This window comes from Momordica charantia (genome assembly GCF_013281855.1).
Source record: "Momordica charantia cultivar OHB3-1 chromosome 10 unlocalized genomic scaffold, Mcharantia_2.0 BLBB01000010.1, whole genome shotgun sequence".
In the NCBI taxonomy this organism is placed as follows: Eukaryota; Viridiplantae; Streptophyta; class Magnoliopsida; order Cucurbitales; family Cucurbitaceae; genus Momordica; species Momordica charantia.
The window spans coordinates 18,431,862-18,445,440 of NW_028275158.1; the positions used below are offsets into that span (position 1 = coordinate 18,431,862).

General features: G+C 33.5%; 1 protein-coding gene and 1 pseudogene across 1 annotated transcript; one reads left to right on the forward strand and one right to left on the reverse strand.

The window, feature by feature from the left end:
- The first annotated feature begins 3,845 nt into the window (after window positions 1-3,845).
- Window positions 3,846-10,712, forward strand: LOC111013382 (lysophospholipid acyltransferase 1). Its single transcript, XM_022287815.2, has 8 exons — window positions 3,846-4,285; window positions 7,288-7,343; window positions 8,534-8,754; window positions 8,847-9,255; window positions 9,539-9,624; window positions 9,928-9,991; window positions 10,097-10,215; window positions 10,293-10,712. Exons 1-8 carry the CDS (start codon window positions 3,984-3,986, stop codon window positions 10,431-10,433), a joined length of 1,398 nt encoding a protein of 465 aa, XP_022143507.2. The 5' UTR covers window positions 3,846-3,983; the 3' UTR covers window positions 10,434-10,712.
- Window positions 10,713-11,680: 968 nt separating this feature from the next.
- On the reverse strand, window positions 11,681-12,343 carry LOC148208727 (cyclin-dependent protein kinase inhibitor SMR6 pseudogene; annotated as a pseudogene).
- Between the last annotated feature and the right edge of the window lie 1,236 nt (window positions 12,344-13,579).

A 13,579-nucleotide genomic window follows, 5' to 3' on the forward strand; every position in this document is an offset into this window, starting at 1 on the left:
AAGAATTATAATATTTTCTTGTGTACCGAAGCGAGCATATAACAGTAATATTGACATATATCTTTAACGAATAGGTTGTGAGTTTGATCCTCACCTCCACTCGCTCTCCTCCCTTCCGCTAATGCGAATATCCCGTTCTTGGTTCTTAAATAAAGATATGTCTCCAGCCCCTGTTATGTTAGCGTCTTTAATCTCATCTATTGGTTGGAGTTCTCTTCGGGAAAGAGTCTAAGCTGCCCGCCCATTTCTTCTTCAATTTCACAAAGAAGATTTGAGTGGTTTCAGCCTCTTCTCCTATAATGTTAGACGAGGTGCCTTCTGCTCTCTTCAATTTAGCAAGCAACTGAGTGGCTTTCGCTCCTTGGTCTATTGTCTATCGATGTCTTGCCCCACCTCTCTTTATACTAATAAATATTATATTTATTTATTTATTTATTCTCCAAAAGGTACTAAACTAATATTATTAAGGTTCAAATACTGCTTGATTATTTTGATTTTTGTATTTTAACTTTCGTTCATTTTAGTTCCCATATTTTTAAAAAGTTTGTTTTGGTCTCTGTATTTTTTAAAAAGTGAACATTTTGATTTCTATTGGCAAAATTTGAGCACAAATTTTATACCCAATAAAATTCCTTTAATACAAATTTATTGTTACATTTCAAGAAATTTAGTGAGAGAAGTTTTATGCTAAAATTATGATAGAAGAAAATTATATAAAAATAAAATGATTTTTTTAAAAACAAATGACAAAACTAGTGTATATTTGAAAGTAATTACCCTGCGATTTGACCAAAATTGCAGGCGTGGACTGTGATTTCATCGTAAATTGCAATCATAGTCTACAACTAATGTCAAAAATTGCGATCATTGATCGCGATTTCACTAAAGTCATATCCATTGACTGCGACTTCTCCTTGACATAGCTCTATTGGAGCCACGTCTCTGCTGACAACTTCCCTTGTTCTTCTTATTTATTTTCTTTTATTTTGAATTTGGAGGTTGCAGCCCCACTAATATCCCTTTGTTCATCTTTTTTTTTTTAATTAGACTTTAAGAAAAAGACTAAATTGTATAATCTTAATTTTCTCCATATTTGGAATGATCATAGATCATGCATTACCTACAATATGATGAAAATCTTCCTCTAATGCAATATAAAACAAAATAAAAATTCTAATTATCCATATCCCATATTCAAAATGGCTCTAAATCCCAAATCAAATCTGAGTTTTGTTTGAAAGCAGATTTTTTTTGTTTTTTTATGAAATTTTAGTGAAGAATAGAGAAATTTTGCAATATTAATAAAATAACAATATAAAAATTGAAATAGAAAAAAAAAAGTTTGAAGTCGCGTAACATGTATGCGACTTCCACCTAGTCACCTACCACATTAAATATACACGTTTGTATGGAAATCGCAGGCGTGAGTTTTGACTTTTATTTTGACATAACCTATTTTTGCCAATAGTTTTGAAAATTACGTTTGAATTTATTAATTTAAATTACATTTATTTTGTAGTTATTTTTAAACTAACATTATTTTTGTAATTTATTTTTAAAACTCGATCATTTTGAAACTTTGTCCAAAAATAAAATTTTGGAAACTAAATAAGACAATTTGAAAATACGGAGATAAAACGAACCAAAACGAGTAGTGCAGGAACAAATTCACACATTTCAAATAAATCAAAGCCGAAAATACAAAGACCAAAATAATATTTAAATATATTATTAATAATAGTCTTTATTTCTCAAAATAATAATAATAATAATATTATTAATAATAATAATGGTGATGATGATGGTCTGATCCCTAGACAATCTCTTTTATTATCTTTCATTATTAAATGATTTATTTATATTGACAAAGTTTTTCTTTTCTTTTTTTAATTAATGCATCAATCAAAGTTCATCCCCTGGTCTTCATTAATATTACTATTATTATTAATGAATCCCCCCACTTGTTGTATGCTTGACTTGTAAGTTATAAATATTTGTCCCTAAAATCATAGCTTATGACCTTGAAAAGTTGTTAATATTTGTCCTTAAATATAGGTTATGTCTTTGAACTTAAGTTAGTAATATTTTTTATCCTTTAACATTATTAGATTTTTCCAAAGAAAGTTTTACTTTTGCCTCCAAACTTAGAATTTTACCCAATTCATCCCATTATAATTTAGACAGATAAATATGTTTCGAACTTTGCTTTGTATTAGACTTCGGTTGCATTTTTTATAATGCAACAATATGTAGGGGCTAAAAATTTGAACTCACGACAAACTTTGGTTGCATTATGATAATTTCAACAGTAAAAATCTAAAAAAATCTATTAGTTTAAGAGAAAATTAAGCCACACATTAATGCATAAAATCAAACCTTACCAAATGAATCCACAAAATCTAACTTTGAATAAATCCCTCAAAATTAATTAATTTAAAAAAAAATTAAATTTAACTTTTGGTTTTCTCTATTAATTTATTAATTTATGTTTTTTAGTAAAACATGTGGAGTGGATGATCGAACTCACAAATTTGAAGTATATACCAATAACCGCTGAACTATGCTCACTATAAAAACCTTATTAATTTCTATCTAAGCATCTACTTATGACTCATTGAATCATGAGAATATTTTTTTAACTATTTTTCAAATGAAAGTTTAATAAAAGATAAGAATTATAATATTTATAATATACATATAAAACATAAATTCCATTGTTTTTAACAAAATATATATATATATATATATATATATATAAATACATATACATAAAGGAAAAATAATATAGAGTTTTTTTAGTACAAAATAATATAGAGTTGAAAAGATAAAAATAAATGGATCCTAAAAGTTTAGATAATTACTCCCTTTAATTTAAATTCATCTGGTAAATCTATCTTCTTTCAACAAAATTAATGTGTCAACTTGAACATAGCAAAATCTAGTCGTACTTTGAATTTTCACTCTGTGCTAAGAAATTAAATTAATCTAAATAATAATAAAAATATTCTTGTATGTTTATCTGTTCATACCAACTAAATTAGAAAATTAACTTATTGATAATTGAAAAGAAAAAAAAAAGAAACAATGATCAAACATCTTTATTTTGTTTTCACATAAACTACAGGGCCATTTAGGATGCATGAATTGGAATGGGATTTTTGAGAAATATTAAATTCCATTTTTCTTTTGAATTCTAACATTTTCTAAATATTTTTTTTATGAAAAAAAGAAAAAAAAAGATTGAAGTTGAATCTCCCACCAGTTCATTTTGTGGGACAAAACAAAACTAAAAAGGTCAAAGCATTAGTCAAACATGGTCCTCGCCCATAGGTTTGAATTCTACCATTTGCATGGTAAGATCCTTAAAAATATAATTTATATAAAATTTAAAAGTTAATGTACAAGTTTGTGGAAAGTATGTCTAATAAATCTTGAGCTCAAGCTTTCAATTTTATGTAACTAGAAATATAAGCAAAATAACAAAATAAGAAAAATACAAAAGTTGACATAGAAACTCTAAACGGGAGAAAAAACCACGGCTATAAAAATTATTAAAATCACAGCTCACAAAGAAAAATTCACTATAAAAATTATTAAAATCACATATATTGTGAATAAAATATTAAGTCATGAACTTTTTTTATAACGTTGTAGTACATATTTTTTGACGGGACAATTCACCCTTCTAATATTTTGCCAAAATTCAACAATAGTGACTCACGTCAAAACAAAAGTGTATTTATATTTTAAAATTAAATAGATAAGTTCAACTCAATACACATGGTGACTCGGGGGCAATTGAGTAAATCCGTGTGGCAAAGTTGAAATTGATGAAACCCAATGAGAACAAAGCGAAGCCCCATGGCAGGAGGAGGAGAAGGCCCAGTGTAGATCTCAGCGGAGCTTCGTTAACTTCGAGAGAAGAGAATCAGTGCATCTCCTAGAAGGCAGAGCAGATTCAAGCTCCGCAAAAATCCGCTTCCATGGGCCTGGAGATGGAACCCCTCGCCGCCTCCATTGGCATCTCCGTCCCCGTTCTCCGCTTCCTCCTCTGCTTCGTCGCCACAATCCCGGTCAGTTTCCTATGGCGTCTCGTCCCCGGCCGCCTCCCCAAGCACCTCTACTCCGCCCTCTCCGGCGTTCTTCTCTCTTACCTCTCCTTCGGCTTCTCTTCCAACCTCCATTTCTTGGTCCCCATGTCCCTGGGTTACGCTTCCATGCTCCTCTTCCACCGCCATTGCGGCTTCATTACCTTCTTTTTGGGTTTCGGCTATCTCATTGGCTGGTATATTTGCATTCCCTTTTCGTCGAATTTGTTTAATTACTCACTCGATTATTCGTTTGCGAGGGTTTTGATTCATGGGGTTTTATTAGATTGCAAGGCGTTGATGATCTTTGATTGCATATTGTGTGTTGTGTTGCTTAAATAAGTTGTTAATCGTAGTGGGTGGTTCCGATTTTGTACTTCATTGCATGCAACTAACTCCCTTTTGTGTTGGTTGACTTGGAATAGTTTGAGTTTAAGTCCTCTGCTTTTCTCAGAGGAGCTTATGGATTCTTCTAGTGATTTTAAGTGAAAGTGATTCTTCTAGAAGCAGTTTTGGGAAGATGGCTAATAATGTGTTTCTCTTAATGGTACTTTAAGTTATTTCTAGTGTTTTTAGAACTATAAAAATCACTTTTGATTATCTAATAAACACTATGAAATTTTGAAAAGTGCTTTTAACGAGGCTAAAAACACTTTTCACCTTTTCCAAACTCATCCTAAACTCACCCAAGTGCAGGTAAGAAGTTCAATTGGGTCTTTTAGTCTTGTTACAATTATAGCACCAACAAAGCTGCATTAATTCAGTAATTATCCCAGAGCTTGTGCTTCATATGTAGTAGAGATGACTTCCTTCTGAGGTCCTCCGTCCATCTTAAAATCTCCGGAACTATTTCATGAGGAGAGCTTCATTATTGACTTAGTTCTGCCAATACCAAGACTACCAAGGTCTAACGGGAGAGTGACTGTGTTCCTTTCCTCCATCCACCTACCTGGTCACAACTGACAACTTCCATCAGATATAATAATACCTACCCGTATAAAGTTTCTAATAATTCTGTCCACTTTGTACAAATAAGCCTTGGAGAAGTGAAAGCTGAGAATAAATAGTTGTGGAGGTTGTGAGGGACCCAGTTGGATGAGTGCTAACTGTCCCCTTTTGGAGATATAACCATGCTTCTGTTTGTCAATACTTTGTTCTACGTTTTCATTCTAGAATGAAAAAGATATTGGATTACCTCTTATTCTTAGAGACATTCCAAAAATACACCAAAGGCAATGAAGCAATCTTGTGGTTCCAAATCTTGGTCATTAGGGACATGCTTGAGTCATTCAGGTTAATCCCTATATTGCCAAGACATTTACTCAGTGAGATTGATCTTAATGCCCGAAGTAGCTTAAAAATCTTGATTAAATATAAGAGATTTTTACTTTTATTTTATGGCCATGAAAGTAGAGTATAAAAAGGGTATCGTTGAAGGTGGGAGATTTGAAGTTTGTTTCCACCAATTACAAAAACCTCAATGAATGAGGCCATCTTAAGGCAACTTTTCCCAGGAGGCAGCTCAAATAATGTACAACAAGGACAAAGAAGAAAGCTGAAAGGAGAGATTTCTGGCGGATTCATCTTTGGGCAATTGGGCTCTTATTTTGCTGCCTGGTTTGCCATTGGCTAACTCAGAGTAAGAGACAACTCAGGGTAAGAGACACTGGCAATACATCTTTTGAGGTCAAATTTCTACTCTCGGAGGCAAAGCCTTTTAAATCAAGGATGTTGTTCAAGGATTTCGTTGACATTGTTGAAAGCTTTTTTAATTTCATCTTTAAAATAACCCTTTTGGTGGACATCTTGCATAGTCAACTACTTCATTGGCATTTGGCAATCAAGATAGGGTTTGTAACCTCTCTACCAGCCATGAAAGTTGGTATACAAGAACAAATTAGCCTATGCTTATTATGATTGGGAAGTTATGCCTGATCAGTATCTTTGATACTCAGTAGAGCTCTGTCAGCATGCGAAGGATTATAGTCATAAATAAAATCTATGCCCTTGTTTAGAGTCTCCACAATTTTGTACATGTTATAGTGAAAACACCTTGAAACCTTACAAGAAAAAGTAAAAAGAGAAAAAAATTCTTGAAACAACTATGATGTTTCTTAGCTGAAAAGCTCCTCCTTGTATGTTTTCATGATTACTAGAAATACCACTATCATTTTCCTTTGAGTGGGGCAAGAGAAGAAGGCCTTGACTAGAGAGATAGGCTTCCAGAGATAGCAGATAAAAAGAAATGCGAGGCCTTTTGGTGATCTACGGTTGTTTCTAGAGAACAGGATTTTGAGGAGGAAGCCAAGCTACAAATCTGCCAATCAGCAGCATGCTTAGAAAAGTTTTCCAGCCTCTGTTTGTCAAACCTTTTGGAACCATGATTCAACAGTTTCTTCCATGATTACCAAATCTATAAATTCCAGCAATGTAGCCTTCCTGCTTGAAAATTTTCAATGCAGAGCACATAATCTTCTTCTTAACAACATTGCTAAGCCATTTAACAAAGCCCCGACCCCGATCTACAAAGAAGAAAGCGACAATCTCTTGTTCATCCAAAGATACTTTGACCTTTTTATCTTGTCAATGAAACAAGGTGGAAGATGAAAGTTGAAAACCTTTTAAGCTAAGAGGAGATAAACTTAAAAGCTAGTTAGAGGGGAAGAAGTCTGAAGTCCATAAGAGGTAGAGCAAACAGCGAGAGATTAATGATGGGAAAGCGGTTGTGGTTTCCGGGAGAAAAGCCAAACATGCAGAGTGCAGAATTATTTTGGCTTAGAGGTTCTCGTGCACTAGTATGGTACAACTACAAGGACTGTGTTCCTTTTCTGATAAACTAATAATATAATCTTACCAATGTCATTCTGCTGATTTTTTAGAGTAATTGTCTCAGAATATGAGTGCGTTTCTTAGAGAAATGGTCTTAGATATCATTCTCTGATGGTGTGCGTACTCCAAAGGAATGAATCTTTATGCCATATCTAATGTTGTGATATTTTTTTTTTTGTTTTTTTTTTTATTTCCCTTGAGGCACTATTGTCCTCGTTAGGAAAAAGAATGTTATTGAACTAAAAATCTGGCATGTGATCAGTGCTTGTGTTTCATATCCATTGACCATTTGCATCAATAAATGCTAAGTTTTATGCGCAATCTTGGAATGAAGATATTTCAGATTCTAATGTTGTGTATACATGTGTAGCCATGTATATTACATGAGTGGGGACGCTTGGAAGGAAGGAGGTATTGATGCAACTGGTAAGATCACACATTAGACTTGTACCTTTTTTCTTTTATTAGAGGCCAAATGCATCTATTTTTTAATGTTTTGTGAGAGAAAAATATGTTGCCTTCAAAGTTATCTCAAAGAGAAACTAGTAAGTAGTAAGTAGTTTCTTTGTTCTTATGAGTTATGATTTGATTTCTATTTTCAAAAACCAGTTCCAATTGGCATGAATTATTGAGGTCGAACTAATCTCATTGTCTGGGTCATACATTTTTTTGTAAAAAACAAGATTCAATGCACAAAGTAAAGGGGGAAATGAGACATCTCACCAAGAGCCAAGGAGATTAGAAATTAGATAGAGAGTGCACTAGTTGGCATTCAAGAGTTTGACTAACTCCCAAACTTCCTCTTGTCCTAATCCTATCTTCAAAAATTATGAGGTGTTGCTCCCGATCTCCCAAAGTAGAGCTTTAACCTTATTAGATCACAAAACTTTTTTCTCGTCTAAAATTCTCTCAACAGAGGAGCTAAAGAAGAGCCTCGTTGCTGGTTTGGGGAAGAAGTCAACTAACATTAAAGCTATCCAACAGCTTAGAGTAGATGTTATGAACCTTAGGGCAAGGAAAGAAGATATGCAACTGAAGCTTTGAGCATTTTTGCTACACCTCACATTAGGTAGGAGAAAGGCAAAAGGTTGGATTCGTCTTTTGAAGCTATACCAATGTATTGAATCCAACCAAGGCTGAAGTCTATAGGAAAAATTCAATTTTCCTTGAAGTTTTATGCTTCCTAATGCTCCTACATAACCAATTGCGTGGACGCAGAAGTGGTGGGTTGCTAAGTGGTGCTTGAAAAAGGACTTGCAGGAATGATTATTGAAACTCGAGATTTCAAAATCTTCGATCAGGGAAAGAGTTGGGCACAGAACTTTGCAACAAACTAGAAAGGGAAATCCATTCCCTTAGTTTCTATTCTGAAAGTGTTCTTCTAAAGTCCAAACTCCAACCATACTATCATGCCAAGATTATAATATCTATCAAATGTATGATAAACAACTCAGTTTCTTTCCTACATGCGTAATTACTAGACTTTCATGAATTATTGGATTAAAAAATATATTAAATATTCAGGTTTACTGATTTATTTATGCTCATTGGAGTTTCGAGACTTTGGTTTATATTTATTTTGTGGTTACTGACATTTTTTCCACTATATTGTTCAGGGGCCTTGATGGTATTGACACTGAAAGTCATTTCATGTGCAATAAATTATAATGATGGGTTGTTAAAAGAAGAAGGTTTAAGTGAGGCTCAAAAGAAAAATCGATTGATTAAGTTGCCCTCATCAATCGAGTACATCGGTTATTGCCTCTGCTGTGGCAGCCACTTTGCTGGTCCTGTTTATGAAATGAAGGATTATCTTGAGTGGACTGAAGGAAATGGGGTGTGTTCCATTCTTCTGCTTTGATTCCACCCCCCCCCCCAAAACTCTGGGACGTTCTTATGTTGAATTTTGTTGCCTTGGTTCTTTTTTAGATTTGGAAGCATGATGAACAAAACCCATCTCCATCACCATATTTCGCTACAATTCGAGCTCTTTTCCAAGCTGCCTTTTGTATGGGCTTGTATTTGTACCTGGTACCTCAGTTTCCATTGTCCCGCTTTATTGATCCCGTCTACCTTGAATGGCCATTCTGGAAGCGTCTTGGGTACCAGTATATGGCAGGCTTTACAGCACGCTGGAAATATTATTTCATCTGGTCGATTTCGGAGGCTGCCATCATTATTTCCGGCTTGGGTTTCAGTGGTTGGACAAAGTCTTCTCCACCCAAACCGAGCTGGGACCGTGCAATAAACGTCGATATTATAGGTCTTGAGTTGGTGAAGAGTGCAGTTGAGATTCCTCTTAAATGGAATATTCAAGTCAGCACCTGGCTTCGTCATTGTGAGTTTTTTTTTGCAATTGAGTTTTACACACAACCGCACTGTTTTTGATATCTTAAACAAACCACTAGTTTACTCCGTGTGAATAACTGTGACTTGGGGGTAGCTTAAGCATATCTAAATAGTAAAAGACTATGATTTTATAAATTTCTAAAGTAAACAAAGCAAGAAAAGTGACGTGCATAACTTCCTCTATTCAACATCTTTTTGGAAACATGGGTTTCAGAAAACTGGAGCTATAGATAAATATAAAATGATCTCATTACTGTTTCATGCTGGTGTAGATGTTTATGAGAGGCTGGTTCAAAAGGGGAAGAGACCTGGTTTCTTTCAGCTGCTGGCAACACAGACTGTCAGTGCTGTTTGGCATGTGAGTATCATGAAACAGATTACTGCCTTTAATTTATAGCTATAACTTTTTGATTCCCCTGTTATAAATTCGCAATCTGTGGTTAATAAGGTTCTATTGCATTCTTTTTATTTGGTTTTAAAAAACTTTTTCAATATCAATAACCTTTATATGTAGTCCACTTCATTCCAAGTTTATGTAACTATATGGTGAGTTCACTTCGTTCCAAGTTTATCGGTTACCTACCAATTGGTTGGTCTGATGTATTTTCTTATTCTTTTCTTCTGACATCCACTTGCTTTTCTGCTTGCCCGAAAAATATAGGGTCTGTATCCTGGGTACATAATCTTCTTTGTTCAGTCTGCTCTGATGATTGCTGGTTCAAGAGGTATGTAATGGCCTACCTGTTATTATACTGTCCATTCTTTTTTCTTCAGGTATATAACTCTTTTCTTTTGTTTCCTTTACCTACCTTGTACCGCTCTTCGAGCAGTTATTTACAGATGGCAAGTAGCTGTTCCTCCAACCTTGGCTTTCCTCAAAATCATACTCGGATTTTTTAACTTTGCTTACACAGTTTTGGTTCTGAACTATTCCTGCGTCGGTTTCATGGTACCTCTCTCTCTTGCTTGCTTGGTCGCTCTTTCTCGTCGTGCTTATACAGTTCTGATGCTATGATGTTTGGGCAGGTCTTGAGTTTGCACGAGACGCTTGCCTCGTATGGAAGCGTGTACTACATCGGAACCGTCATTCCCGTCACACTGATCTTACTTGGCTCCATAATTAAACCCGCAAGACCGGTTCGATCCAAAGCTCGAAAAGAAGAGTGAGGTAAGAAAGTGCAGTCATCTTTGTGGGGGGTTTCTGAATAACTTTAAACGAGTGAGTAAAGGAGAAGAAGCCAGTGGCTTCTTTTTCCACTTGAGATGCTGAAGATTGATCGCTAAATTGTTATTTATTTTAGTTGATTGATGGATCTTTTGGGTTAAGCTCTTAGTCTCCTTTGAATTCTAAAACCTTGATGTTGCAACTTTTTTAGTAGATTGTTGAATGTTTGTGGAATGCATGCATTGACCCCAAATCATTAGGGTGGTCCAAATTTTATGGCATTTGCTAGTGATATTAGTGTGGTCCAAATTATATTTTTATTGTGATTATTATAATTGTTCTTTTATTTTATTTTATTTTATTTTTATGGTGTAACATAAATTGCTTGGGCACATGCCCATCTTATCTAAATTAATATTGTTTGTAAATTTGAGCTGTGATTTCGATTTTAAACAAGGTTTCAAATGTCGATACCGATAGAAATATCGAGATTGCAATTTTATTGAAATGTCTATGAAAATATTGATAAAATGCCGACGTCGATAGATATTTCAGGAAATGTTTTAAAACTGAAAAATTCTTAACAAATAAGCATTTTATCCTTGCTAAATAAGTTAAAAATTATTAACGTTAATATTATATCTATGTATTAGTGATATTTTGTTGATATTTTTCATATTTTGTCGATTTTTTGCAATAATATGGAAATGTCGATTTAGTCGATTTATCTTTCGTCTCGATGTTGAACTCATGGACACATGAAAATGTCAACGGAAATCTAACATAGTGATTATTAAAAGGTAATATTTTGTTTAAAGAAACACATTCTGGAGTGTTTGGTTCCCTATCTTCAAAACGGCGGGTAAGTGTTAAGACAAACCTTCTTTTGTTTCATAGTCTTATAAAACAACCCAACTTAATAAAGAGGCCACATGTGCTGAAAAGAAAATGTGGGTGGGATCAAACTCTGTCAATTTTATTACTATAACAATATTTTTAACCTCAGACAATTTTTATAAATTTTAACCAATGGACTAAGAATTTGTTGTATAAAGTTCAATCATTAATTTGTTATAAAAATTATGAGTTAAGTATCTATATTTGGTCCTTCAAGTTTGAAAAGACACTTTTGATCTTTAAGAGACATTTTTTTTATCCCTAAAGTTTTGAAATTTGTTCTGAATGATTTTTGAAATGAGTTTACCATTAGTGTTGACTTTGACTAAACTATTAAATGTTGACATGGAAAGTTAGAGTTTGGTAAATTTAAAATGGAAAAAGTTAAATAAAAAAAAAAAGAAAAAAATGGAGAAAGAAGATTAAGGAAACTTCTCCTCCGCCACTTCGAAGCTTGAAGACAAATTCTAAATGGGGAAGATTTAAGAACTTCCAGACATGATTAGAGCTGAAATTTAGAGATTTGTGCTTCCTCAGCGTTGGTGGGCAACTCAGTTTCTCCGGTATTCTTGCTTCCTTCACCGGTGGCGTTGTTGAACATGACTTCTTGCCGCCGTCGTCGTCGTGTTTTGCCCTTGATTTCGTCTTTATCGGCTTCAACGACGCTTTCGCCAGCACCCGACGATCAACCATTTTTCCCCCTTCGATTCCAAGTCGCCGTCTATTTGTGACTTTTTCGATAACCTCATTTGAAATCCGAGAAAAAAAAAATTCCCACAAAAGAGGGTGAAAAAGGGAAGAGAAAATCATGTCAAATAAAAAGTGGAGTGAAAAAAAAAAACAGAAATCTAATTGTGAAGAGAGAGAGAGAAAGAGGATGGAAGAAGAAAAAACTCAAAGGAGAGGGAGTTGACGAGAAGATAGCCTGATTTGGTCAGAAAAGTTTCAGCTGGAAAAAATTGGAGAAGAAGATCTTCATTTATTTTCTTTTTCTTTTTTAATTATTTAGGACCGTTTGATAGGGTTTTTTTTTAAAATATTGTTGTAAATGAAACTTATTTTAAAAATATAATTGTTTAATTAAAAATATTAAAAATAGTGTAGATTTTAAAACTTATTTTAAAAATATTGTAGTTTTAAAAAACTGAACGTTGGTCGTCTGACGACCATTTAAACGTGGCGCCACGCGGGCCACATAATTTTTTTTTTTTTAATTTGAACGTTAAGAGACGATTAGTGGTGCAGTGCGTGTACTGTTGCTTAATATCTCTTCCATTCTAGGTTTCAAATCTTAGATCACCAAATATTAAGTAAAAAAGAGAAAAATAAATAATAATGTAAAATATTCGAATCTAGGATGAAAGAGATATTGAGCTACAGTACACCCACTGCACTACTAAGGAATTTTTTGAATTAAAGCTAGTACATAATATATAATATAAAATATTATACTTTTTTTTTTCCATAAATGAACCGATTGGGTGGTCGTCCCTTGAAGAGACGCCATCTCTTCGAGAGATGACCAACGTCCAAATTAAAAAAAAAAAAATTTACGTGGCGCCCGCGTGGCACCACGTCTAAATAGTCGTCTCTTCAAAAAACGACCAACCTTCAGTTTTTTAAAACTACAATATTTTTAAAATAAGTTTCAAAATCTATAATATTTTTAATATTTTTAATTAAACAACTATATTTTTAAAATAAGTTTCATTTACAACAATATTAAAAAAAAACCACCCGTTTGATAAGTGTTTATGGTTTTTAGTTTTTCCAAATATATTTGAAAATTCTATGTAAAGTAGAGACGATAGTGGTGTGGTGCGAGTGAGGATGATCTCCCCCATTTTCGTGCTCGTGAAAACTTTTAATCCTCATCTCCACCTCATTCTTCGATCCGAGAGAGGTTCTCAAGAAAAATTATCGGTTTTATAATTGTTTTTAATTATTTTTAGAATTAAAAAATAAAAAGTGTAATAAATATATATTAATTATTTAAAGAATGGAATCGAGGACGGGGTCGGGACATGCATTTCCTATTTTTTAGGGCTCGACCTTGCGAAAATTTTTGCCATTTCTAATATAGAGACATGGAAGTACAAGTTTAGAGAGAAGTAAATAAATTTTTGGAGGATAAATTTTAGAGAGATAAATAAAAAGTTTGAGTGAAAGAAAAGTTAAAGAAAAAAAGAGAAAAATTTTAGAGAAAAAAAAGTAAAGTCGAGAGGAAAAGATATGTTAAAGAAAAAAAAAA

Bases quoted from the DNA above. Each gene is read 5' to 3' on its own strand.
- LOC111013382 (XM_022287815.2), top strand. From the start codon at position 3,984: ATGGGCCTGGAGATGGAACCCCTCGCCGCCTCCATTGGCATCTCCGTC. The intron at 9,256-9,538 runs GTGAGTTTTTTT...ATGCTGGTGTAG, and splicing joins CAGCACCTGGCTTCGTCATT to ATGTTTATGAGAGGCTGGTT. The intron at 9,625-9,927 runs GTGAGTATCATG...CGAAAAATATAG, and splicing joins CTGTCAGTGCTGTTTGGCAT to GGTCTGTATCCTGGGTACAT.